The sequence below is a fragment of the Bos indicus x Bos taurus genome, chromosome 23, assembly GCF_003369695.1.
Source record: "Bos indicus x Bos taurus breed Angus x Brahman F1 hybrid chromosome 23, Bos_hybrid_MaternalHap_v2.0, whole genome shotgun sequence".
In the NCBI taxonomy this organism is placed as follows: domain Eukaryota; kingdom Metazoa; phylum Chordata; class Mammalia; order Artiodactyla; family Bovidae; genus Bos; species Bos indicus x Bos taurus.
In genome coordinates, this window is record NC_040098.1 from 33,022,594 (window position 1) to 33,048,855 (window position 26,262).

Genomic DNA, 26,262 nt, shown 5'->3' on the forward strand with positions numbered 1-26,262 from the left:
TATGTGCTTAGTCGCTCAGTCATGTCCAGCTCTTTGTGACCCCATGGACTGTAGCCCATCAGGCTCCTCTGTCCATGGGATTCTCCAGCCAAGAATACTGGAGTGGGTTGCCATGCCCTCCTCCAGGGGAACTTCCCAACTCAGGGATCAGCCCAGGTATCCTGAATTGCAGGTGGACTCTTTACCATCTGAGTGACCAGGGAAGCCCCCCGCCTTTTTTTTTTTTTGGATACTGCTTAAAAATAGACAATTTGTATAGAGAAGTGGTTTTCAAACTGTTTTGATTGTGTATCACATAAAAAATTTTAAAAACTTCAGGTACTCTGCTGAATATTTTAAACTTGACATCTAAAACTTCTCATCAAAAATAGAAATGACTTGCTTTGTAAATAAAAGAAAATATTTTATCTTATAAGATGTTTAATATTTTAGGCCATGCAGCCTTCTTGAGCTAAAGTAGTGGCAGGGACAGATACAGTTCCTGTCCATGTGATATAGAGGAAAACAATAAGTAAACTACATATTGTGTGGAAGCAATCAATGCTAAGGAGAAAAATTAAACAGGGAAGAAGGACTCATTGAAAAGTTGACATTTGGTTAAAGTCCTACAGAGGGGAAGGAAAGGGAGAAAGTAGATTCTAAGTCAATCACATACTACAATTAGGATGAGAACTAAGGGAATGTAATGTAGAAGAATTTGAATGATTGGAAGAAGGACAGGGTGGCTAAGGAAGACCTCACTGATTCTATTTATTTGGCTGTGCTGGGTCTTCACTGCTGCACAGGCTTTTCTCTAGTTGCAGGGAGCAGGAGTTACTCTCTAGCTGTGGTGTGCAGGTTTCTCATTGCTGTGGCTTATTTTGTTGTGGAGCACAGGATCCAGGGCCTTCAGACTTCAGTAGTTGTGGTTCCAGGGCTCTAGAGCATAGGCTCAATAGTTGTGGTGCATGGGCTTAGTTGCTCCACACATGAGTGTCTCCTGCTTTGACAGGTGGATTCTTTATCACTGAGCCACCAGGAAAGCCCAGGAAAACCTCACTGAGAAAGTCACCATTGAGTTGAACTGAGCACTGAAAGTTGGTAAGAATTACTAGATAAAGAAAAATAAGACAAAATAAGCAGCATGAATAAAAAAAAAATAATAAAAACAGTAACATAATAGCCAATATTTGTGGAGTGCTTATTATGTGCCAGCTAATTCTTACAACAACCCAACAAGTAGGTAGTATTTTTGACCCTAATTCTATGTTGAGGCAACAGGGGCAAAAAAAAAAGATGTTCATAACAGGATTTAGAATCCTGGCAGTCTTGTTGGATCTTAACAATCAAGAAAATTTGGAAGACATGAAATGGTTCTTTTCAGAAACTGAAGATAGCAAGGATTTTGAGAAAGGATATAAGTTGACACCATTGTAGAAGTGAATGGCTTTTGGTTTATGATGCTATGCAGGATGCTGAGAATCTTCTTAGTGTGCAACCAGTGTTTTAAGAGAACTTGTAGAGAAATAGCTAAGGGTTGGGAGAAAATTTAATCCAAACAAATCTTGCTTTAGCTAAAATGGCTCTACTTACAAGATAAAAGGTTTGGCATTTGACTTTAAATGAAGGCTAGTGAGGCTAATTAATGAAAAGCTTTCAGAACACACTGGGAGCACAAAGTAATCAGAATTTATGTGCTCTCCAAGTGTGCATGAGTAGTGTGTGTGGGAGGAAGCCTGAGGTTAATGCCTACTTATCTTGCAGGTTGGCCTGTTTCTGTCCTAAAATCAATTTTCCCCACTGAGGAGGTTATCAAGAGCCCTAACTAAGCACTGCAGCAGCATTTGGAAGGGGTGGCTTTTGGTGGGTGGTTGCCTGACTAAGCTGTGTGGTGATCAGGCTCTGTACCTGGATCCATCATGTTCAGGTCTCCTGGTTCTCCAGTGTGCCTGAAAGGGACCCCTGGTTTCCTTATAAATTGAGTAGGTTCTCTTATATGCTTTGCTACTGAAAACTCTTATGTGGTCTGGGCTTTTCTCCACTTCTGTTTAATTTGTTTTCCAGCACATAATTTGGCATTGAATATGTCACTACTGCTGGCTCAGCAATTCCAAGGTCACTGCCCTTTTGCTCCATAAAAGGATTTCATAGCATCTGCCAGCCTGCTCCCTATTTTATACTTGGACTTCAGCATTGCCATTTCTCCCCTCAGGTGTTACAACCTCTCTTTTCCCCTTCCCCATGTGTTATTGGCTTTTTACAAACTCTTCCTTTCCATAGACTTGTATTTTCCTTGATTGTAATCATCCCACTTATCCAGAAGCACCTGCAAACCTTAATTCTTTGCAGTCATCAAACCCTAGGACTCTCCACTAGTCATAATATATATTCCCAACTCCCAAACCAGCATAGTCTTCCATATATTTCCTCCATTGTACATGCTTTCCCACCTGGAAACTTTTATACAAACACTCCTTTCCCTAGGAAGCCTTATAAAATAATCCCAAGCTGAGTCAGTCATATGTTGGTAATTTGACTTCTGGTTCCTCTGCCTTTTCTAAATCCAGCTTGTACATCTGGAAGTTCTTGGTACATGTACTGCTGAAGACTAGCTTGAAGGATTTTGAGCATAATCTTGCTGGCATGTGCAATGAGTGCAATTGCATGGTAATATGAACATTCTTTGGCATTGCCTTTCTTTAGGACTGGAATGAAAACTGAACTTTTCCAGTCCTGTGACCACTGCTGCATTTTCCAAATTTGCTGGCATAATGAGTGCAACACTTTAACACCATCATCTTTTAAGATTTGAAATAGTTCACATTTATTGTAAAGTTCTACACCTTTATTTGTGCTAGTTGAATGTAATCTCCTAGAGGGTGGTAACCATCTTTTCCTTTTCAGCTTTTAACAAATAGCCTGACACAAAATGGATATATGATAATATTTTGAATGCTACATAACTGAATGAATATTTCAGGATTCCCTGGTGCTCTCAAAGTTTTGTAATATAAGAGAAAAAGAAATATCTTAAAGTACTTGCCTTAAATTTTACCTACACTGTGATTCCCAACACAATGGAAAAGCAAGTAGGGGTTAAAAAAAAAAACAAGGAAAATAAATCATATTGAAATTTGGGGGGTGGGAAGATGTGAGGATGATGAATCTTGGGCAAATTTCCTGTTTTCCAAGTTTATTTGAAATAATATTCAACTTTTTTTAATGTATACTAGTATATTTAAGAGGCTGAGGCTGAGCCAAAGTGGAAACAATGCCCAGTATGGTTGCATCTGGTGATAAAAGTAAAGTCTGATGCTGTAAAGAATAGCATATGACCCTGGAATGTTACATTGATGAATCAAGGTAAATTTATTGTGGTCAAGCAGGAGATGGCAAGAGTTAACATTGACATTTTAGGAATCTGTGAACTAAAATGGATGGGAATGGGAGAATTTAGTTCATATGACCGTTATATCTACTACTTTGGGCAAGAATCCCTTAGAAGGAACGGAGTAGTTCTCATAGTCAATAAAAAAAGCCTGAAATGCAATACTTGGTTACAATCTCAAAAATGACAGAATGATCTTGGTTCGTTTCCAAGGCAAACCATTCAATATCACAGTAATCCAAGTTGATGCCCTAACCTCTAATGCTGAAGAAGCTGAAGTTGAATGATTCTACGAAGACCTAAAAGACCTCATAGAACTATCACCAAAAAAAGATGTCCTTTTCATCATAGGAATGCAAAAGTAGGAAGTCAACAGATACCTGGAATAACAGGCAAGTTTGGAGTACAAAATGAAGCAGGGCATAGGCTAACAGAGTTTTGCCAAGAGAATGCACTGGTCGTAGCAAACACCCTCTTCCAACAACACAAGAGATAACTCTACACATGGACACCACTAGATGGTCAATACCAAAATCAGATTGATTATATTCTTTGCAGCCAAAGATGGAGAAGCTCTATACAGTCAGCAAAAACAAGACCAGGAGCTGACTGTGGCTCAGATCATCAGCTCCTTACTTCAAAATTCAGGCCTGAATTGAAGAAAGTAGAAAAAACCATTAGGCCATTCAGATATGACCTAAGTCAAATCCCTTATGATTGAACACTAGAGATGATGAATAGATTCAAGGGACTAGATCTGGTAGACAGAGTGCCTGAAGAACTATGGGCGAAGGTTCGTAACATTGTATGGGAGGTGATGACCAAAACCATCTGCAAGAATAAGAAATACAGAAAGGCAAAGTGGTTGTCTGAAGAGCCCTTACAAATAGCTGTGAAAAGAAGAGAGGTGAAAGGCAAAGGAGAAAGGGAAAGATATATCCAACTGAATGCAGAGTTCCAGAGACTAGCAAGGAGAGATAAGAAAGCCTGTTAAGTGACCAATGCAAAGAAATAGAGAAAAACAATAGAATGGGAAAGGCTAGAGGTCTCTTTAGGAAAATTAGAGATACCAAGGGAACATTTCATACAGAGATAGGCACAATAAAGGACAAAAACGTCAAGGACCTAACAGAAGCAGAAGATATTAAGAAGAGGTGGCAAGAATACACAGAAGAACTATACAAAAAAGCTCTTAGTGACCAGTTAACCACAATGGGGTGGTCACTCACCTATAGCCAGACATCCTGGAGTGTGAAGTCAAGTGGGCCTTAGGAAGCATTACTATGAACAAAGCTAGTGGAGGTGATGGAATTCTACCTGAGCTGTTTCAAATCTTAAAAGATGATGGTGTTAAAGTGTTGCACTCAAAAAAAAAAAAAAGTGTTGCACTTATTATGCCAGCAAATTTGGAAAATGCAGCAGTGGTCACAGGACTGGAAAAGTTCAGTTTTCATTCCAGTCCTAAAGAAAGGCAATGCCAAAGAATGTTCACATTACCATGCAATTGCACTCATTGCACATGCCAGCAAGATTATGCTCAAAATCCTTCAAGCTAGTCTTCAGCAGTACATGTACCAAGAACTTCCAGATGTACAAGCTGGATTTAGAAAAGGCAGAGGAACCAGAAGTCAAATTACCAACATATGCTGGATCAGAGAAAAAACAAGGGAATTCCAAAAAAAAACATCTATTTCTGCTTCATTGACTATGCTAAAGCCTTTGACTGTGTGGATCACAACAATGTGGATGGGAACACCAGATCACCTTACCTGGCTCCTGAGAAACCTGTATGCAGAATAAGAAGCAACAGTTAGAACTGGACATGGAACAACAGACTGGTTCCAAATTGGGAAAGGAGTACATCAATGCTGTATATGGTCACCTTGCTTATTTAACTTATATGCAGAGTACATCATGTGAAATGTCAGGCTGGATGAATCACAAGCTAGAATCAAGATTGCTGGGAGAAATATCAACAACCTCAGATTCTGTCCTTTATTATGCCCATCCTTGCATGAAATGTTCCCTTGATATCTCCTTTTTTTTTTTTTTTTTTTGAAGAGATCTCTAGTCTTTCCCATCCTATTGTTTTCCTGTCTTGTTTGCATTGTTCATTAAGGAAGGCATTCTCATCTTTCCTTGCTAGTCTCTAGAACTTTGCATTCAGTTGGGTATATCTTTCCCTTTCTCCCTTGCCTTTTGCTTCTCTTCTTTCCTCAGCTATTTGTAAAGCCTCCTCAGACAACTACTTTGCCTTCTTGCATTTCTTTTTCTTTGGGATGGTTTTGGTCACTGCCTTCTGTACAGTGTTACAAACCTCTGTCCATAGTTCTTTAGGCACTTTGTCTACTGTATCTAATCCCTTGAATCTATTCATCACCTCCACTGTATAATCATAAGGGGTTTGATTTAGGTCATACCTGAATGGTCCAGTGTTTTCCCTACTTTCTTCAATTTAAGACTGAATTTTGCAATAAGGAGCTGATTATCTGAGCCACAGTCAGCACCAGATCTTGTTTTTACTGACTGTATAGGGCTTCTCCATTTTTGGCTGCATTTTTATTTAGGATTGGTAATTAAAAATGCAATCCAATTTTGAATGTCACTTTTATATCTGTCAAACTGGCTAAACTCTCTCATTAGTGATAATAATTCATGTATATATTTTTATTTTTCTATATAGAAAATCATATCATCTTTGATAATTATAGTTTTACTTCTTTTCCAATCATTTCATATTTCTTTCTTGTGTTATTATGTTGGCTAGAATTTCCAGTACAGTGTTAAAAATGTGATAAAGCACCTCTCTTATGTACCTGATATTAATAGGAAAGTTCACCTTTGAGTGGAATGTTTTCCTAGATTTTATATATACTATTTAATTTCAATTTAATTTAAATTTTATTTGTATTTTGTTCTACTCCAAGTTTGCAGGGAATTCTTTCCCTTTTCATTCTGTTGACTTGAATATAGTAATCTGAGATATTTTCTTGACATTGATTGCTAACCACAACTTTTTAATTTTATTATATTTGGGTCATTTGAATAAGGTAGATTTTTAATCTCTTTCAGTCATGAATACCATTACATTTCAAAGGTGTCGATAATAATAGTAACAATGATGTTGGCAAATGATGACTTTCATTTATTGATTTTCTATTATACGCCAAGTGTGGTGAGTGGTTTGGTTTTGTTGCATGATTTATCTATCCCTGTTTCTTTCAGTGATCTCCAAATAAGCGAGAATCAAACAAAAAATACACTTGTTCCTAGTCCCAGGTAGTAAGTACTTTACTTACAATGGGTCTGGACATAAATGCAACATGATATAATTTATAGAGCCTGTACTAGTGAGAAGATGCAATGCCAACTTGCTTGATAGTTATGATTTTTTCTACATTACAAATAGCAAATTAATTTTGTTTACTGTCTTGTATGGAAATATATAACACCTCAACACATTAGCACTCCTACTTTTTGTCCATGTCTTCTAAAAATTGTATTTGTCACAAATGTTCTCTTTTCTTTCCTGTTACTGCTATCTTCAATAGCGTAAGATTTTGCTGTTTTAGTTAGGCAGTTCTGTTACTATAGTTGCAGAAGTAAGGGACATCGAAACCAGAAAGTAGACTAAAAGAAAGCCATATCTAAGGACAAAAGAAGGAGCATTTGCAGTATGGCGATCTAGCACATGAGCTTCCAGGGTGGTTCAGTGGTAAGGAATCTGCCTGTAATGCAGGAGATGCAAGAGATGCAGGTTCAATCCCTGGTTCAGAAAGATCCTCTGGAGGAGGAAATGGCAACCCGCTCCAGTATTCTTGCCAGGAAAATCCCATGGACAGAGCAACCTGGTGGGCTACAGTCCATGGGGTTGTAGAGTTGCACACAACTGAGCACACACACACACACACACACACAAAATCTAGCACATAATTGAATGTGTTGTGTAGATAACAAAAGATATACCATTCTATTCAGCTGATAGAAGTCAGAATAATAAAGATGGTTTTCCAATATGAGTTCAATGACCAGATTGACTGTATTTGTTATAGAGGTGATGAGGCCAAACAGGAGTTTGACTTGGAGAAAAAAGGATTTGCCAGTACTATGATAGGAGCTTAAGTTTCTGAGCAGACATGAGACATCACTGGGTTCATGGTTTAGAATGTATATGAAAAAGCGTCAAGTTCCAGGTCCAGAGAATGACCATTATCATTTAGTCAAGACTTTCATTTCAGGATTCAGATTCATCAGATGTGATTGCTTGACAGCTGCCCTAGAATCTCCTGAATCACTACTGGGCATTGTGAGGTTTGGGGCAGAGCGTGCACAAGAGAGCTGCTTCCTCTGCTAGGACCCATCCTGGCTTTCCAGACTAGAAACAATAGGCTTTCTATGATCGCAGTAGGATTGTACACTGGAGCAGTTGCCTAGAAACTTTACCCTGAATGAAAGCCAACATCTTGCTGAGTTGTCATGTGTCTAATTATCAATGACAGCTGTTGACAGTCCTATGAAAACAGCTCAGAGGATAATTTTTAAAGTTACCAAAGGAGAAATGTGTGCTCTATCCTCTCTAATAATTCTAAGTGACTAAAAGAAAGCTATTTAAAAACTAACCATTTTCAAAATAAAAACATATAAAATTTTTAATAGGTGGATATCACAGTATAAGCCAAAGAAATATTTCAATCTATATTCAAGTGTTTAAAAATTGCTTATAGAAATGAAGCTAAGTTGGATTTTTTTTCCCCCAGAGACAATGTACATCAATGTACTTGGTAGAAGTCTACCAAGTCAAATTCAGGACAAAGAACTCATGAGTATTTGAAGATGAAGTTAAAAATTAAATTGTAAAACCAAGTCACATTTTCTGACTTGGATAATAATTCAGGGTTAGACATATTTGAATTCTAAAGTTGTTGATCATTTATCTCATGGTCCAGAGTCCTTCAAAAAATGACTCAGGGAAAAATCTTTTATACAGGAAAGTGAAATTTATATCCCTTCCTTCAACATGATGGACTTAGATTTCCATACTTAAATTCCCAAAGTGCAGATGGAACAAATCTGTTTTTCTTTCCTCTTATTATCTCATAATGAATATAATAAAATTTACCTGAAAGAATTGTGAGGGGGACATACAATAATTGATTGGAAGTAGTAGCTTGGACTCCCCAAGACCCAGGCACGTCCTTCAGAATCCTTGATCGTAGTGATAGACTTTGACAGGATCTCACTTCTCCACCACAATGCTGGGAGATGGTTTACTCTCCCACTATATAGTCCGAATAGGTATAAATGGTCAAATTCAAAATAAAAAAGAGATCTCCTCAGTGGCCATAAACTAAGAACTAAGAAGACACTTAAAATCAAAGTGAGAAGTGGGAACTTAAGCCAGAAGAACTCATAGGAGTAGAACTAGGGTTAATATTCCATGGCTGGAGATTGAGTCTATGTCACATAGGAAAAGATGTCTGGGCTGCAAGCACAGAGCATGCAAGGAGCTGGAAATGAACCATCTACATAAAGCTGGGGATCTGAAGGCATTGGTTCATCTGTGAGATGAAGACAAGCAGAACTGCATGAACACTGGGAAAGTAGTGAGAATGTTTTCAACTGTGTAGGGATGTAGATAAAACAAATAGACCTAAAGAAATTGAGAGAGGTTGGCTTTCACTATGCCCATATAGGTGTTCCACACGAAAGTGAAAGTTGCTCAGTCATGTCCGACTCTTTGCAACCCCATGGGCTATACAGTCCATGGAATTCTCAGGCCAGAATACTGGCATGGGTAGCTTTTCCCTTCTCCAGGCAATATTCCCAACCCAGGGTTCTAACCCAGGTCTCCCACATTGCAGGCGGATTCTTTACCAGCTGAGCCACTAGGGAAGCCCAGTTCCACATGCATGTTGTTTATTCCCCAAAGTGACTTATAGCATGGCTCATAGCATATAATAGCATGTACACAAATTTAGAAATAATACAAAGCATTAATTTATACTTTGTGAATGCACTTATAGGTAGCAAAAATAGAAAAGTATGGAGAAATGTCCGGAGAAGGCAATGGCACTCCACTCCAGTACTTTTGTCTAGAAAATCCCATGGGTGGAGGAGCCTGGTAGGCTGCAGTCCATGGGGTGGCTAGAGTCGGACACGACTGAGCGACTTCACCTTCACTTTTCACTTTCATGCATTGGAGAAGGAAATGGCAACCCACTCCAGTGTTCTTGCCTGGAGAATCCCAGGGACAGGGGAGCCTGGTGGGCTGCCGTCTGTGGGGTCGCAGAGTCGGACACAACTGAAGCGACTTAGCAGTAGCAGCATGGAGAAATGTCACTAAATTTATGTGAGATGTTTTTGCTATTGTTCCTACGGGTGTGTGTTTGTGTGTGTAAAGGAGAAAGGACCCAGGGAAAGCTACAGAGTGAAGTTCAATCTGTAATGTTATAGTTCAGTATTTCAAAGGGTAAAAATTAACAAAATTTCAAAGGGAAAAAACACAAATACAACAAGGAAGGGAAAAACACTAAACTATTTAATTATAACATTGTCTTTCTTTTTTAAGTCTTTTCAAAATAAAACTAAAATCATTGAAGATACAACAAAGCAAAGCAAAAACCACACACTGATGTCTGAAGTAGAGAAGGCATCAGAGGTTTTGAAGAGATATACCCAAGGAGTATGCAGTACTTGGATGCAATCTCAAAAACAACAGAATGATCTCTGTTCATTTCCAAGGCAAACCATTCAATATCACGGTAATCCAAGTCTATGCCCTGACTGATAATGCTGAAGAAGCTGAAGTTGAATGGTTCTGTGAAGACCTACAAGACCTTCTAGAACTAATACCCAAAAAAAGATGTCCCTTTCATTATAGGGGACTGGAATGCAAAAGTAGGAAGTCAAGAAACACCTGGAGTAATGGCAAATTTGGCCTTGGAGTACAAAATGAAGCAGGGCAAAGGCTAATAGAGTTTTGCCAAGAGAATGCCCTGGTCATAGCAAACACACTCTTCCAACAACACAAGAGAAGACTCTATACATGGACATCATCAGATGGTCAACACCGAAATCAGATTGATTATATTCTTTGCAGCCAAAGGTGGAGAAGCTCTATACAGTCAGCAAAAAGAAGACCAGGAGCTAACTGTGGCTCAGATCATGAACTCCTTATTGCCAAATTCAGACTTATAGTGAAGAAAGTAGGGAAAACCACTAGACTAGTCAGGTATGACCTAAATCAAATTCCTAACAATTATACAGTGGAAATGACAAATAGATTCAAGGGACTAGATCTGATAGAGTGCCTGATGAACTGTGGATGGAGGTTTGTGACATTGTACAGGAGACAGGGAGCAAGACCATCCCCAAGAAAAAGAAATGAAAAAAAAAAGCAAAATGGCTGTCTGAGGAAGCCTTAAAAATAGCTGTAAAAAGAAGAGAGGTGAAAGGCAAAGGAGAAAGGGAAAGATATACCCATTTGAATGCAGAGTTCCAAAGAATAGCAAGGAGAGATAAGAAAGCCCTGCTCAGGGATCAGTGCAAAGAAACAGAGGAAAATAATAGAATGGGAAAGACTAGAGATCTCTTCAAGAAAATTAGAGATACCAAGGGAACATTTCATGCAAAGATGGGCTCAATAAAGGACAGAAATGCTATGGACCTAACAGAAGCAGAAGATATTAAGAAGAGGTGGCAAGAATACACAGAAGAACTGTACAAAAAAGATCTTCACGACCCAGATAATCACAATGGTGTGATCACTCACCTAGAGCCAGATATCCTGGAATGCGAAGTCAAATGGGCCTTAGGAAGCATCCCTATGAACAAAGCTAGTGGAGGTGATGGAAGTCCAGTTGAGCTATTTCAAGTCCTAAAAGATGATGCTGTGAAAGTGCTGCACTCAATATGCCAGCAAATTTGGAAAACTCGGCAGTGGCCACAGGACTGGAAAAGGTTAGTTATCATTCCAATCTCAAAGAAAGGTAATGCCAAAGAATGCTCAAACTACTGCACGATTGTACTCATTTCACACGCTAGTAAAGTAATGTTCAAAATTCTCCAAGCCAGGCTTCAACAATATGTGAACCATGAACTTCCAGATGTTCAAGCTGGTTTTAGAAAAGGCAGAGGAACCAGAGGTCAAATTGCCAACATCCGCTGGATCATGGAAAAAGCAAGAGAGTTCCAGAAAAAAACATCTATTTCTCCGTTATTGACTATGCCAAAGCCTTTGTGTGGATCACAATAAACTATGGAAAATTCTGAAAGAGATGGGAATACCAGACCACCTGACCTGCCTCCTAAGAAATCTGTATGCAGGTCAGGAAGCAATAGTTAGAACTCAACATGGAACAACAGATTGGTTCCAAATAGGAAAAGGAGTATGTCAAGGCTGTATATTGTCACCCTGCTTATTTAACTTATATGCAGAGTACATCATGAGAAACACTGGACTGGATGAAGCACAAGCTGGAATCAAGATTGCCGGGAGAAATATCAATAACCTCAGATATGCAGATGACACCACCCTTATGGCAGAAAGTGAAGAAGAACTAAACAGCCTCTTGATGAAAGGGAAAGATGAGAGTGAAAAAGTTGGCTTAAAGCTCTACATTCAGAAAACAAAGATCATGGCATCTGGTCCCATCACTTCATGGCAAATAGATGGAAAAACAGTGGAAACCGTGGCAGACTTTCTTTTGGGGGGCTCCAAAATCACCGCAGATGGTGACTGCAAGCCATGAAATTAAAAGACACTTACTCCTTGGAAGAAAAGTTATGACCAACCTAGAGAGCATATTAAAGAACAGAGACATTACTTTGCCAACAAACGTCTGTCTAGTCAAGGCTATAGTTTTTCCAGTAGTCATGTATGGATGTGAGAGTTGGACGATAAAGCAAGCTGAGCGCCAAAGAAATGATGCTTTTGAACTATGGTGTTAGAGAAGACTCTTGAGAGTCCCTTGGACTGCCAGGAGAACCAACCAGTCCATTCAAAGAAAATCAGTCTTGAATATTCATTGGAAGGACTGATGTTGAAGCTGAAACTCCAGTACTTTGGCCACCTGATGTGAAGAGCTGACTCATTTGAAAAGACCCTGATGCTGGGAAAGATTGAAGGCAGGAGAAGGGGATGACAGAGAATGAGACGGCTGGATGGCATCACCAACTCAATGAGCATGAGTTTGAGTAAACTCCAGGAGTTGATGATGGACAGGGAGGTCTGGCATACTTTTGTCCATGGGGTCACAAAGACTCGGACACGACTGAGCGACTTAACTGAACTGAACTGAACCCAAGGAGAAAGGTCAAGAATCTCACGTCGGTGGATAAGCAGGTGAAAGTGCAGAGGAGGTTCAGATTCTGAATATTCAAGGCACATTTCCCCAACGGCCACTTGGCAAGATGCCTTCTCATTTAGCTTCTAGTTTGATGAATCTCATTAATGATTACTGAGTCAAGCCCCAGAGTGGCAAAGCATCTGCAGCTGCTTGCGGGCAAAGTTGTACAGGGTGAGAGCTTGAAGGGAGAGCAGGTTCTAAATCGAAGTCCTTCCTCAGACACTAAATCGGTAAGTCACTTATCTTGGTGTTGCTGTGAAAGACCTCGAAGGGTCCTTTCTGTGTAACAGTTGTATATTTTTGACAATTTTTGTATACCCCCATGTCTCAGGTTTTCTCATATTGATAAAAAAAAAAGCAAGTGAAGATATAAAAGCCCCATCTCATTAATACATGGATAGAAGAGAGGTAGAAGCAGGAGGCTGAAGTTTTGTTCCTGATAACCCAAAACTTTGAGAAAATGCCAACTGTGGAAGACCTTTCCAAGAAACAGGTGCTCCAGTGAAATGTTTAAAGGCTGAGATTTGGGAATTCAATTTGGGGGCTTGTGAACAAACATCAGCGCTTTCATTTACCAATGGGATGAGCTGGATGAAGAGGGTCAATAATATCTCCATCTGGTGTTGATGTGAACTGCCTGGGTTAGTAGTTAATAAGTGTGGTTATCATAATTTCTGTTGTCGCAACAGCTGGTGGGACACACAGGAAGGGCTATAGAGTGGTTGTGAAAGAACACTCCAGATAAGAAAGCATTGGCAACCACATCACCATCTCTTACATGAAGATTCATTCCCTCCCACCCCCATTAAGGTTGTGCAGGATTTTTCTCCTGGGCAGATTCACAGCAGCAACAGGGCTATTCCCAGTGTCCTTCTGAAGGACTCTAGCCTTTTGTAACCAAGTTCATTGCCTTAGTTTCCTATCCAGATCAATTAGGGCCCAGGACTTTGACACAAGACAGAGCTGGGGGTGACTCTGGTCTAAGACAGCATCTAGAGGAATGCTGAGTCAGAACCAGTGAGATGGTGTGAAATTTAACCAAACAAAAATGGTTGGGGATAGAAGAGGCAATGGAATGGTCACCAGGGCCACCAGGAAATGGTAGGTGGGTTGAGGATAGTTGGCAGGAGGTGATCAGGGAGAATCCTCAAGGCAGGGATGTAGAAGTTACAAGTTTTTGGTGGTCCTTGTGGCCTCTCAGATGTGTAGACAGGGTGCTATTGCTAGAACACCCCAGCCTTTAAACCCAGGGGGCTCTGCAGGAAGGTAAGCCTCAGAACATGACTTCAAACCAGAAACATCTCACGATGCCATATTATCTCTGATTCAGGCAACCAGCAGGGTTTTCTTGACCAATAGTGGAAAATAAGGTAGCTGTTAAAAAATATGTGTGAGTGTACATGTGGATGTAAACACATATATAAATAGAAAACACATATGATATATATGTACTTTCTTTTGGATACCCCTAGGCCTTGGAGGCTAATGGGAGTGAAATTATCCTGGCAACTTCACTGCCAGGGCATCTAGCCAGCAAACTTTCTTGAGGTCACTAAGCTTTCCTGAAATTCAGATACTCCCTTGATAGCCAAATGCTCTCAGAGCTTTCCCTTATGTGGATCTCTATTTGCTCTCTATGCTTAGCCACCTGTTTAGCTGTGTGAGTGAATGCTTATAAAATCTCCTGAGAATTATCTTCATGTATATGGTCACATCTGCTGGGACTGGACACTCTGGTTTCCAAGACAAGGCATGCCTTGTTGTCTGGAATAGAGATAGTAGAAAACTGGAAGTAATCTGACATTCAGAATGTTCCAGTCCAAATAGTCCTACAGTAGGGGGATGGTAAAGTCTCATAACCACAGAGTTACACTGACATCACAGCAGAACATGGAAGTAAGAATAAATATCACACATGGAGAAAAGTTGTTAACAAAAAAAACATATGCTTGTTATCATTGCCAGGTTGTACAAGACAATGTGTCTGGCCACATATTTATTATTTAGTCAAGTATTTCCCAAACAATATTTGCGCTTAAAATCAGGGCAGTTAACCTATGTGTATAAGGCCTATTTTGTAAAATTGAAGTATAGTTGGTTTACAATGTTGTTAGTTTCAGGTGTAAAAGGTCTATTTTTAAAAAGTCCTGGCCACACCAGGGAATTAGAATGCCTCATGTCAAGATTTGAAGAGATACCTCTCTAAAGAAGATATATGGATAGCAAATGAACACATAGAAAGATGCTCCACCTCATTAGAGAAATAAAAATTAAACCATGATGAGATATTACTACACATCTTTCAGAATGTCTAAAATTAAAAAGACTGACCACAACAAACTGTTTAGTATGTAGAGGATCTGGAACTCTCTTATACATTGTTAGTGAGGATGTAAAATGGTGCAACCACTTTGAAAAGCAATCTATCATTTTCTTAAAAAGTTAAACATATCTTTATATAACCCAGCCATTCTACTTACAGGTATTTAAGAGAAATGAACGCACGTGTCTAAACAAAGACCTGTGCTTGAATGTTCATGGCAGCTTTGTTTTTAATGGCCACAAACTGCAAATAATGCAATTTTTCATCAAAAGATGACTGGGTAAACAAATTGTGATATAACCATGCCATGAAGTATTGCTCAGCAATAAAAAGGAATAAAGTATTAATATGGGCAGCATAGATGAAACTCAAAATAATTATGCTGAGTGAAATAAACTCCAGCAATGATGCCAATAAACCATATAGCAACCATGTGCAGTCTATTGAATCTGTATAAATCCTTGATGAAGGTGCTGCAGCTGCATTGTTGTTGTTGTCATTGTTATTAACAACAGATGGGAAACTGAAATACACAAATTTGCTCCTGGTAACACTTGGTGCATTAGGTAAATCACAAGCCTGGATATGAACTAAGGAACGCCAAGCTCCAAATCTACCACTCTGAAATCGGCACATGGTGAGTACTCCAGATCCTAAATAATAAACAGTTCCAAACCTTAGGTATACCCATTGTATTGAGCCAAGTGTAGGTGATGATCCTTTTCTACCCAACCCAGATGGAATGGCCCAACTTGTTTTTTTGGTAGTCAGTAATATTTAATGAAATTCATCACAGTAGTTTGACAGATAAAGGAACAGGCAGATAAAGGAACAGTCTATTAATTTGTCTGCTATTGCCAAGTTAAGAAGTATCAGAGGTCCTCTGATTCTAGAGCTTGAGATTCTTCCTGAAACAAAGCTGCTTCTGATCACAGGTTAAACAATGTAAATAAATGTTGGACAAGATTCAGCCAGATGTGAATTAGAGTTAGGTTACTTTGGCCTGCTCTACCTTGCCAAAGGGGTAGCTAGATAGGAGAGTGGCTCCTGGTCAGGTGGACTACTTGACTCCAAGTGACTCCCACCAGCTTTTGTTTGCCTGTTGCCCACTTTTTATTTTTATTTAATTTTTTTTGTTGCCCACTTTTTAAGTGTTGTAAAGGAGTCTCTTTTCTCATGCCTGATATACTGGATCACACTCCATCACCCTGAGAGGTGAAAAACAGACATCAGAAGAGAAGAACACAGTTGCCACTATGACAGAATTGAGTCCCACAGCAGGGAAGAACTCTCAAGATATACAAGGGGATGAGAAGCTCAGTCCTAGGAAAGGTAAACTCGGTCTCGACTAGGTGGTTTTAGGATTTTATGGTGGATTTTTACAACGTTGTAATGCAAAGAAATGAATTTGTATCTTTTAACTTGTATAATTCTTTTTTTGAAATCAAGTATTCAATACTACTATTGTACCTTTGCAAAATGAAAGAAACAAATACCACTATTCTAAAAATGTATTTTACTTTTGATGATTACCTTCTAATCTTAATCCATATGCATTTATATTCTTGATAATTGCTACCAATTTGTCTACACATTGTACATTGCGGTATTGTGTACTCTGCTTGTCACTGCATGTAATATTATAAGCATAATTACATTGCTTAATTAGGAAAATTTAAAAAATTACAGAAACCTCAAAAAAATCAAGAAATGAAAAAATTAATAAGCTTAATTCAACCACTGTGATTTTTTTATTGTCTCTCTTTATATGTATATTTTACATAATTCTGTGATGTATATATTATGTTGTGCATTTTGGACCACACATGTTTCTGTTTGCCTTATAATCATTATTCTTAAAGGATACATATTATTTTTCCTATATATCCAATAGAGAAAGTATTTTTTACCTGAAAATTCGTCTTGGGGTTGTATATTTAAGTTGTGTAGCTACTTTTTTTTTTTCTTTTTTTCTTACCTATCCCAGTAACTCAGCAGTTAAGAATCCTCCTGCAATGCAGAAGCTGCAGGAGCTGTGGGTTCAGTCCCTGGGTTGGGAAAATTCCCTGGACAAGAGCATAGCAAACCACTCCAGTATTCTTGCCTGGAGAATCCCGTGGACAGAGAAGCCTGGTGGGCTATGGTCCATGGGGTCGCAAAGAGTCAGACACAACTGAAGCAACTTAGCACATCATATACATAGATTAACTGATAGATGTAGTTACATAGATATAACATTGTATATATTATATATAACATATCTGTATGCATGTGTGTGTATGTCTGTGCGTGTGTACACACACACACACATGTATGTTGTTGTTGTTTAGTCACTGTAAGTCACGTCTGACTCTTTTGTGACGCCATGGACTGTAGCCCCCCAGGCTCCTCTGTCCATGGGATTTCCCAGGCAAGAATCCTGGAGGGGGTTGCCATTTTCCTTTCCAATACATGTATATATACATCTCATGATATCCTTTAACATGACACTTGTCTACAGTTGGAATTAGTACTTCCTCAGGCCTTTTTCCTAAGAAAAATACAAATTTGAAGCAATGGTTACAAATATTTCATTTCCATTGGCCATTATAGAGACCTTAGTTTTTAATCTGAACAAAATGAGGCTACATAGAGAATTTTGAGCAGAAAAGGGTGTGACCAAATTTATGGTATAACTAGAGCACTGCAAATGCTGTAGAATTCTACATACATTTTTAATGTAAAGACAACACTCTGTTCTAGGTAGATGAGTGTAGGCTATGGAAGAAAAATCAAGGATAAATTGTAAAGTATTTGGAAGGATGGTACTTCTGTCAGCTGAGTTGGAAAGCAATTTGGGTGGAGCAGGATTGGGAGGGGAACATAGGAATTTAGTTTGGGATTTATTAAGTTTGATTTGTTGATTAGTTGATCAGTTGATTCTTAGTGGAGCAAAAATGATGTACCTTAAGTAAATTTGACCAAATGTAGTATTTTTGTATTATATACTGACTTGTAAAAATTTAACACATGAGATGTTGCACCAACATTATTTTTCATATATTTTCACTAGACACAGGAAACCATTTTTAAGGACACATACAGTGGGAATTCCCTGGCAGTCCAAAGGTTAAGACTCTGAACTTCTACGGTAGGGGACCTGGGTTTGATCCTTGACCAGGGAACTAAGATTCTGAAAATTGCTCAGGGCAGTCAAAAAGACAAAGAGATTTAGGACACATATAGTAGCCTGTGAAGTGAAGTGAAGTGGCTCAGTCGTGTCCGACTCTTTACGACCCCATGGACGGAGTAGCCTGCATAGGATTTTCTAGGCAAGAGTACTGGAATGGGTTGCCATTTCCTTCTCCAGGGAATCTTCCTGACCCAGGGATTGAACCCAGGTCTCCTGCATTGTAGACAGACGCTTTACCATCTGAGCCACCAGGGAAGCCTATAGCAGGCTGTAGGGAACACTTACACTTAGGAGAGAGTCAGAAGGTATGTCAGATGTTTCTGGTAGGTTATATAACATGATGACTGAGAATTAACTCATTTAACCCTCACAACAATCCTGTGAGGCAGCTACTGCTATTGTTTTACAGGTGCAGAGAGGTCAGCTAACAGAATAGCTCAGGTGTCTATGCTCTTATCCACTGTGCTGCCTGTAACTTAATATGCAGCAAGCAGTAGACTAAGCCTTTTAAATATACTCCCTAGTGGATCTTTCAGCAATCACATGAGGTGGGTCTTCACTCCACCCATTTATGAAGCATTAGTCACCTGGTTTGCTGATAATCCCTTTTAATAGCCTTTGGCCTCCATGATGACAAAGTACATTGGAGAAATCAGAGGCCACAAGAACTGATAAATTATTAGCTGATCTGATTGACACTGGAAATCATCATCCATTCCTGAAAAAGGAAAACTTTACAAAGATATTATTTTTGAACTCCTCATTCTAATTACAGTGTATTTTCCAGTTTCTTCCAAATTCTTCCTCCTTCCCTCCATTCAATGCAAAGATTAGTACTCCACTTAAGAGAGTATAGCATTGGGGGAAAGGCTCTTTTGTAAACCTCAAGGCACTTCTTTTCTTGAAGTTTTGAGGACTTCTTGATGATGCATAGTATTATCCTCGTCTCCTACACCTACAAACCCCATAGGGCACTGGGGTTGTGACAAAGGTATTCTCATGGAATCATCTGGGACAGAATAGGGGCAGCACAGTGGATAAGAGCATAGACGCCTGAGCTATTCTGTTAGCTGACCTCTCTGCACCTGTAAAACAATAGCAGTAGCTGCCTCCTAGGATTGTTGTGAGGGTTAAATGAGTTAATTCTCAGTCATCATGTTATATAACTTACCAGAAACATCTGACATACTTTCTGACTCCCTCCTAGCTGTAGCCCCTTACGCCTTGGCTTTGAGGTCACCACATTCTTCCTGGTTTTCTCCTAGCCCACCTACCCTTCTTTTTCAGTTTCTATTGCCAATTTCTCCCAATTTATCTAACCTCCAAATGTTGGAGAACCCTAGTCAGTCCTTGGTTATCTTCTCTATTTATTCTCATTTTCTAAATATCATGGTTTCAAGTATTATCTGTAGATTATTAAATCCCAGTGTTATGCCTCAACCTCTACATCTCTCCTAAACTCTAGAGTTTTATGTCCAACAACATTCTCAGCATCTTCTGAGTGCTTAAAAGGCATCCTTGTCTTAACTGTCCAATAATAAGTTCTTTATCACTCCACTGCCTCAAATCTTCTTTTTCCACAGATCTCTTCCTCAGTGAACAGCCAACTCCATTCTTTCTGCTGTTTAGAATAAGAATCCCACCAATGCTCCTCCCGCAATCTGTAAACTTGAAACCAAGATTCAGTTACTTACCTACTGGGATCTGTCTGGGATCTTATCATATCTTAGTTCTTCTACAGTTGCCAGCCTAGTCCACGCTTCTTCACTTCTCTTCTGGATTGTTGCAATACTTTCTTCCTGGCAATAGCCATCTTTCCTGAAAGTACAAAAACAGATTATTTTAATTTTGTGCTCATTTCTTTTTCTGTTTTTTTACTATATTTTTTCATAGTTTGTGGGTGTCAAGTTTTTTCTAATGAGAAAACTTATAGGTTTAATTTCAAAATTTAAGTGAAAGTTTGCCCTAACTAAGACACATGAGAAGAATAATAAATCTACACCAGTGAATAACTTGTTCAATATTTTAAAATTTACATTATCTATGTATATATGTATATAATTTAGTACTTATAAATTATATAATTTAAATATATACATATTTTATTTTTATGTATATATTTACTTTTAATACATATCATATCTTTATATATTTAACTATGAGTAATTTCATCAGCCATAGACTACAATAACCTAAGAATTGGAAAGACAAAATTGCAAGAAGAACAGAACTCCCCAGAACAAGTCAGGGTCTATAAAACTGTGGTATAAAACATCCCTTGACTCAACTCAGTGGTTTCCTCCTTTTGTAATCTTTCTTTCCCAAAGCCAATAGAAGTGCATTTGAATCATCAGGAGATACTTTTCTGTATTTTAACTTGTGAAAAGTAAATAAAGGTTCGATAAGGAAAGTGCTAATACACTGTCTTAATATTTCTAGCTCCTAGCATTTGTTCCACTCGCTATGGAATAGCCTTCATCGTACATCTCTGCAACTTCATAACAATGGCACAAAATATTATCATTAATATCACCATGGTAGCCATGGTCAACAGCACAAACCATCAGCCCTCATTTAATGACTCCACTGAGGGGTTGCCTGTTGATTCCTTTGGTGATCCAAATAATTCCCCAAAGAGTCTTCCTGCAAGGGTAAGCAATGAAAGATTCAAGTTATGTTTTTGTTTTTGCTGTTCATTTCAATGTTTATTTTTCTAGAATTTTTTTTAATTTATTTATTTCAATTAGAAGCTAATTACTTTACAATATTGTAGTGGGTTTTGCCATACATTGACATGAATCAGCCATGGGTGTACATGTGTTCCCCTCCTGAACCCCCTCCCACTTCCCTCCCTATATTTTTCTAGAATTTATATGTTAAAAAGTTTTAATTGAGGAAACTGTGATTTGTAAGTAAGTGAAAAATCTAAAGAAGCTTCTTAAGTTATGAAACGGCTTTCCTATGCATGGCTTACCAAAGCATTGTCTTTTTCTTTAAGGCCCCTGTGTATGATTGGAACCCTCAAATCCAAGGCATCATCTTTAGTGCTATCAACTATGGCATGATTCTGACACTGGCTCCCAGTGGATACCTGGCTGGAAGAGTAGGAACAAAGCGAGTGGTTGGTGCTGCTCTGCTTGGATCCTCACTTCTTGTTCTTTTCATCCCTCTGGCAGCTGACTTTGGACTAGTTTTCCTCATTGCAACTCGAATACTTCAGGGCATGAGCCTGGTACCCAGATATTTTATAAATATGACTGAATATGAATATCTCTGTGGGACCACATAGCATCAACTCTGTTTTTATTTCAGGGGTTAGGATACGGGGGTCAGTTTGCAATCTGGGAAAGATGGAGTCCTCCACATGAACGAAGTCGACTCTGTGGCGTTTCCATATCAGGTAAATACATATAACTGAAATGAGTCCACTACAATCCAACATTCTTTCACTGAGTTCTTTGACAGTTTGGCTTTTTTGTTTTTTGACCACTTTTTTTTTTTAATTACAAGATTCTTTGTCTTCTGCTTAATGTTGATCAAGTATTTATAAATTAGGGGGATGGGTCCTTTGTCTCTGACATGACTTCCAGTTATTTTCCCCCAGGCTGTCATTTGTGATTTGATTTTGCTTATAAGGATTTTTGCCATTTTTCAAAAATGCATTTTGATGTAGTCAAATTGATCATTCTTTTATTTTATGGTTTTTGGACTTTGACTCATAGTTGAAAATGTTGCAAAAGCATCCAACCATGGTTTTTATTGATTATGCATGGTTTCATTTTTTTTAATATTTAAATTTCTGACATACTAGGATTTATACTAGTGTTGAGTGTAAGGTATGGATCCAACTTAATCTTCTTTGGAATTGCTCTCAGTTGTCCTGAGAACAACTTTCTGATAATGATCTGCCTGGACAGTGTGCCTGGAATGAAATCTCCAGAGGAAGAAATTTCAGTTACACTGAGGAGTAATGGAAAATGGAAACAGTATGGCTAACACATTCAGTTCAGTTCAGTCACTCAGTTGTGTCTGACTCTTTGAGACCCTATGGACTACGGCATGCCAGGCTTCCCTGTCCGTCACCAATTCCCAGAGCTTGCTCAAACTCATGTCCATTGAGTCAGTGATGCCATCCAACCAATCTTATCCTCTGTTGTCCCCTTCTCCTCCTGCCTTCAGTCTTTCCCAGCATCAGGTCTTTTCTAAGGAGTCAGTTCTTCGCAACAGATGGCCAAAGTATTGGAGTTTCAGCTTCATCATCAGTCCTTCCAATGAATATTCAGGACTAATTTCCTTTAGGATTGGCTGGTTGGATCTCCTTTCAGTCCAAGGGACTCTCAAGAGTCCTCCAACACCAGAGTTCAAAAGCATCAATTCTTTGGTGCTCAGCTTTCTTTATAGTCCAACTCTCACATTCATACATGACTACTGGAAAAACCATAGCTTTGACTATACAGACCTTTGTCAGCAAAGAAATGTCTCTGCTCTTTAATATGACATCTAGGTTAGTCATAACTTTTCTTTCAAGGAGCAAGCATCTTTTAATTTCATAGCTGCAGTCACCATCTGCAGTGATTTTAGAGTGCAAGAAAAGAAAGTCTGTCACTGTTTCCACTGTTTCCCCATCTATTTGCCATGAAATGATGGAACCAGATTCCATGATCTTAGTTTTTTGAATGTTGAGTTTAAAGCCAGCTTTTTCACTCTCCTCTTTCACTTTCATCAAGAGGCTCTTTAGTTCTTCTTCACTTTCTGCCATAAGGGTGGTGTCATCTGCATATCTGAGGTTATTGATATCTCTCCCAGCAATCTTGATTTCAGCTTGTGTTTCATCCAGCCTGGCCTTTTGCATGATGTACTCTGCATATAAGTTAAATAAGCAGGGTAACAATATACAACCTTTGATGATAGACATCTCTAACACATTGTAGATGGCCAAAGTATGAGTGCTGAGTTAGAGAGCCAAGGACTCTTCAAGTCCAGACAACAAGCCATGTACACACACATACACACACCCCTGACCTTATGCCTTTTGAGAGCCCTTCACAACTCCAGAGGTTTAATCTTTGTCATCAGAGCTCACATCCACTGGTAGGAGAGTGGAGGCTCCAGTTTAGACTAAGGAGATTCACTTTGGTTATCACAGCTGACTAAGGGATGTCCTCAAATATAAATAAGGAATGGTCTTCCTAAATCCTCAAAAATTTGGAGAAAATCAAGAGAGTAAAAGAGAAAAACCAAACTCAAAAACTGCAATTAATCCAAATGAAAAAGAGAAGATTTTAAATAATTAATGAATAATATCAGAGAGACCCAGGGGGATATGTGTACATGACATTCACTTAAAAAGAATAGTTGCTAATTAAAAATATTACTGCTAGTATTTTTTAATTGAAATGAGAGATCTGAATACCTATATGAGGATAAGGCCATCTCATCAGTGAACTGGACAAATATAGAGAGACTGTTCCAGAATATAGTACAAGAAATTCAGGAGTTGGAAAGCATGAAAGAAAATTTAAAAGACTGGAATGAAGGCAGTGACCTTATAAAAGTGGCAACTCCTTTTCTTCTCATTTTCTGTTAAATGGGGACAGAGCACCTGGGATAGGTCAGCTGACTGTCTAGAGGAATCTTGGGAACGTACAAGACTGCAAGTTCTAGAGTCTCCCTTGTCTTTGGTTTTGGGGAATCAGCAGCCCCAGGTAGATGGCCTCCAGAACCTGGTTCTGGGGACACAGAACTTATGGTTGTCTGGGAGGCCCAGACTAAAAGTCATTGGAGGAACCCATCAACAGGTGGAGTGAACTGAACCTACCTGCCTACTTCAGTGATTCTCAGAGAAACTACCATTTCCACTCATGCTAGGGCTCCCTAGTAGGCTACACTAAGGACAGCATCACTCAGCTCTTGAGATTGGAGGAGGACTTTCAGAAAAGTACCTGTCCTTAGCAGAAAGTGAAAGTGAAAGTTAATCACTCAGTTGTGTCCCATTCTTTGGGATCCCACAGACTGTAGCCTGCCTGGCTCCTCTGTCCATGGAATTCTCCAGGCAACAATACTGGAGTGGGTTGCCATTTCCTTCTCCAGGCGATCTTCCCTACCCAGGGATCGAACCTGGATCTCCTGCATTGCAGACAGATTCTTTACCAACTGAGCCACTGGGGAAGTCCTTAGAAGAAGAGCCTAGCTACTGCTAGCCTCTAGGACAAAATATACTGTGTTTTATTTTCTTCTAATGGGCCCACAAAGGTATACCTATAGGTAGGAAGCTTTATAACCACTTGAGAAGCTCAATAAATTAATGAAGAAGAGTAAGCAGACTAAACAGATTTGGTAGCTCATATTTGAGGCAGGTCTCATAGGTAATAGAAACACACACACATACACCTTTAATCTAAGGATCATATATCATACAGCAATGAAAATGAATAGTTGAATGCAACAACATGGATAAGTCTTAGAAACATAAATGTTGAATAAATAAAGCATATCTATCATGGGGAAATTGCCTCAATACAGTGGTAGTCCCAGGTACACAACCAAGCCAGGAGTCATGGAACAGTTAGGCTCACAGACAAAAACAGGTGTTATAATTGCAGTTTGTCAAGCCAATTTAAAACACAGAATGAGACGTAAGAAGGAAAATGGGGTGAGTTAATACATTTAAGATAGAATGCAAACAGGTGGAAAGAACAAGAGGGGCCCAGGTCTTGGATTGATGCAGTGACATGTCCCCCATTATAACTGGCATAAAGGCAGAGAGTTTAGAGAAAAGAATGCAGCTTTGATGGATGCAGTGGTGGAAAAAGGTACTGATTTCCATCTTCATTGATTTGTGTCCTTGAAGTCAGGCAGTCTCATTTCAAATGCTGCATTTCCTTCTTATTAATTATATGACCTTGGGCTGGTTAATTAACTTTTCCATGTTTCTATTTCCTCAGTTGTAAATTTGGATATTGGTGCTTAAGGAGATTGGAGAAGGCACTGGCTACCCACTCCAGTACTCTTGCCTGGAAAAATCCCATGGATGGAGGAGCCTGGTAGGCTGTAGTCCATGGGGTAGCTAAGAGTCTGACATGACTGAGCGACTTCACTTTCAGTTTTCCCTTTCATGCATTGGAGAAGGAAATGGCAACCCGCTTGGGTATTCTTGCCTGGAGAATCCCAGGGACGGGGGAGCCTGCACAAAGTCAGACACAACTGACGCAACTTAGCAGCAGCAGCAGCAGCTTAAGGAATTAACACAGATAAGACGCTTCAATAAACTGCATGGCCAAATGAGAAGAAAAACAGAAGTGATCTTTTTTTTTAACTGTAGGATCAGGAAAGCCCTTTTAAGCAAATGAGTGTCTAGAAGTCATTACAGAGGAACCTCATAGATCTGAACTCCATGAAAACTTACAACAGCTGGATTACAAAACACACCATAAACAAAGTTAAAAGTGGGAGAATAGAATTGCAGCCAGCATGACAGAGGGTTATTTATACACATAAAGATTCTATAAATTGAGGCAAAGTTAGGTGAAAGAAATTAAAAGGTTATGAACAGACTTTTCACAGAAGAAATAAAAAATGACATAGGAAAAATAATTCAACTTCACTATAAAAAGAAAAAAGGTATACTGTTTTATATTCACATTGGAAAACTATATTAGAATTTTGAGAATGTCCAATGTTGTCAAGAGATGAGGAAAAAGTATTTTTTGGCAACTTAATTTGGTATGGCCTTTTAGCCGGATACTTCAGCAGTATCTGTCAAAATAAAAAGTGTATAATCTTTGATTTAGCAAGTCTACTTCTGATAATTTACTGTTTAGAAATAAATTATGTTTATGTTCAGAAGTGATAGTTAAGTTTATGTTCAGCAATTACAATGGCTGTAGAATCTAGAGTGACAAGACTGGTTGCAACTAAAAAATAAATGTCACGGGACAATAGGTACATTATTGTACCTATGTCCTACTTAGTTAAAGTTAATTATAACTCACATATATATATATATAAAATTTGACCACTTGATGTTAATGTTCATCTGGGAAATTTAAAAAAC

At 38.8% G+C, this 26,262-nt stretch overlaps 1 protein-coding gene across 10 annotated transcripts in view; it reads left to right on the forward strand.

Annotated features, from left to right (window-relative positions):
* Positions 1-26,262, forward strand: part of SLC17A3 (solute carrier family 17 member 3) — a 39,317-nt gene that overhangs the window by 5,270 nt on the left and 7,785 nt on the right. The window contains exons 1-7 of one of the 10 annotated variants that reach the window (XM_027524528.1): positions 12,599-12,944; positions 13,046-13,355; positions 15,553-15,674; positions 16,190-16,369; positions 20,649-20,860; positions 21,208-21,441; positions 21,522-21,609. In XM_027524528.1, the coding sequence (XP_027380329.1) occupies positions 16,294-16,369; positions 20,649-20,860; positions 21,208-21,441; positions 21,522-21,609 (610 nt within the window). In that variant the 5' untranslated portion in view covers positions 12,599-12,944; positions 13,046-13,355; positions 15,553-15,674; positions 16,190-16,293. Of the gene's footprint in view, positions 1-955; positions 1,081-12,598; positions 16,370-20,648; positions 20,861-21,207; positions 21,442-21,521; positions 21,610-26,262 lie in introns of those variants that run through there. The other 9 variants (XM_027524526.1, XM_027524530.1, XM_027524525.1 and 6 more) reach the window with 9 other exon arrangements.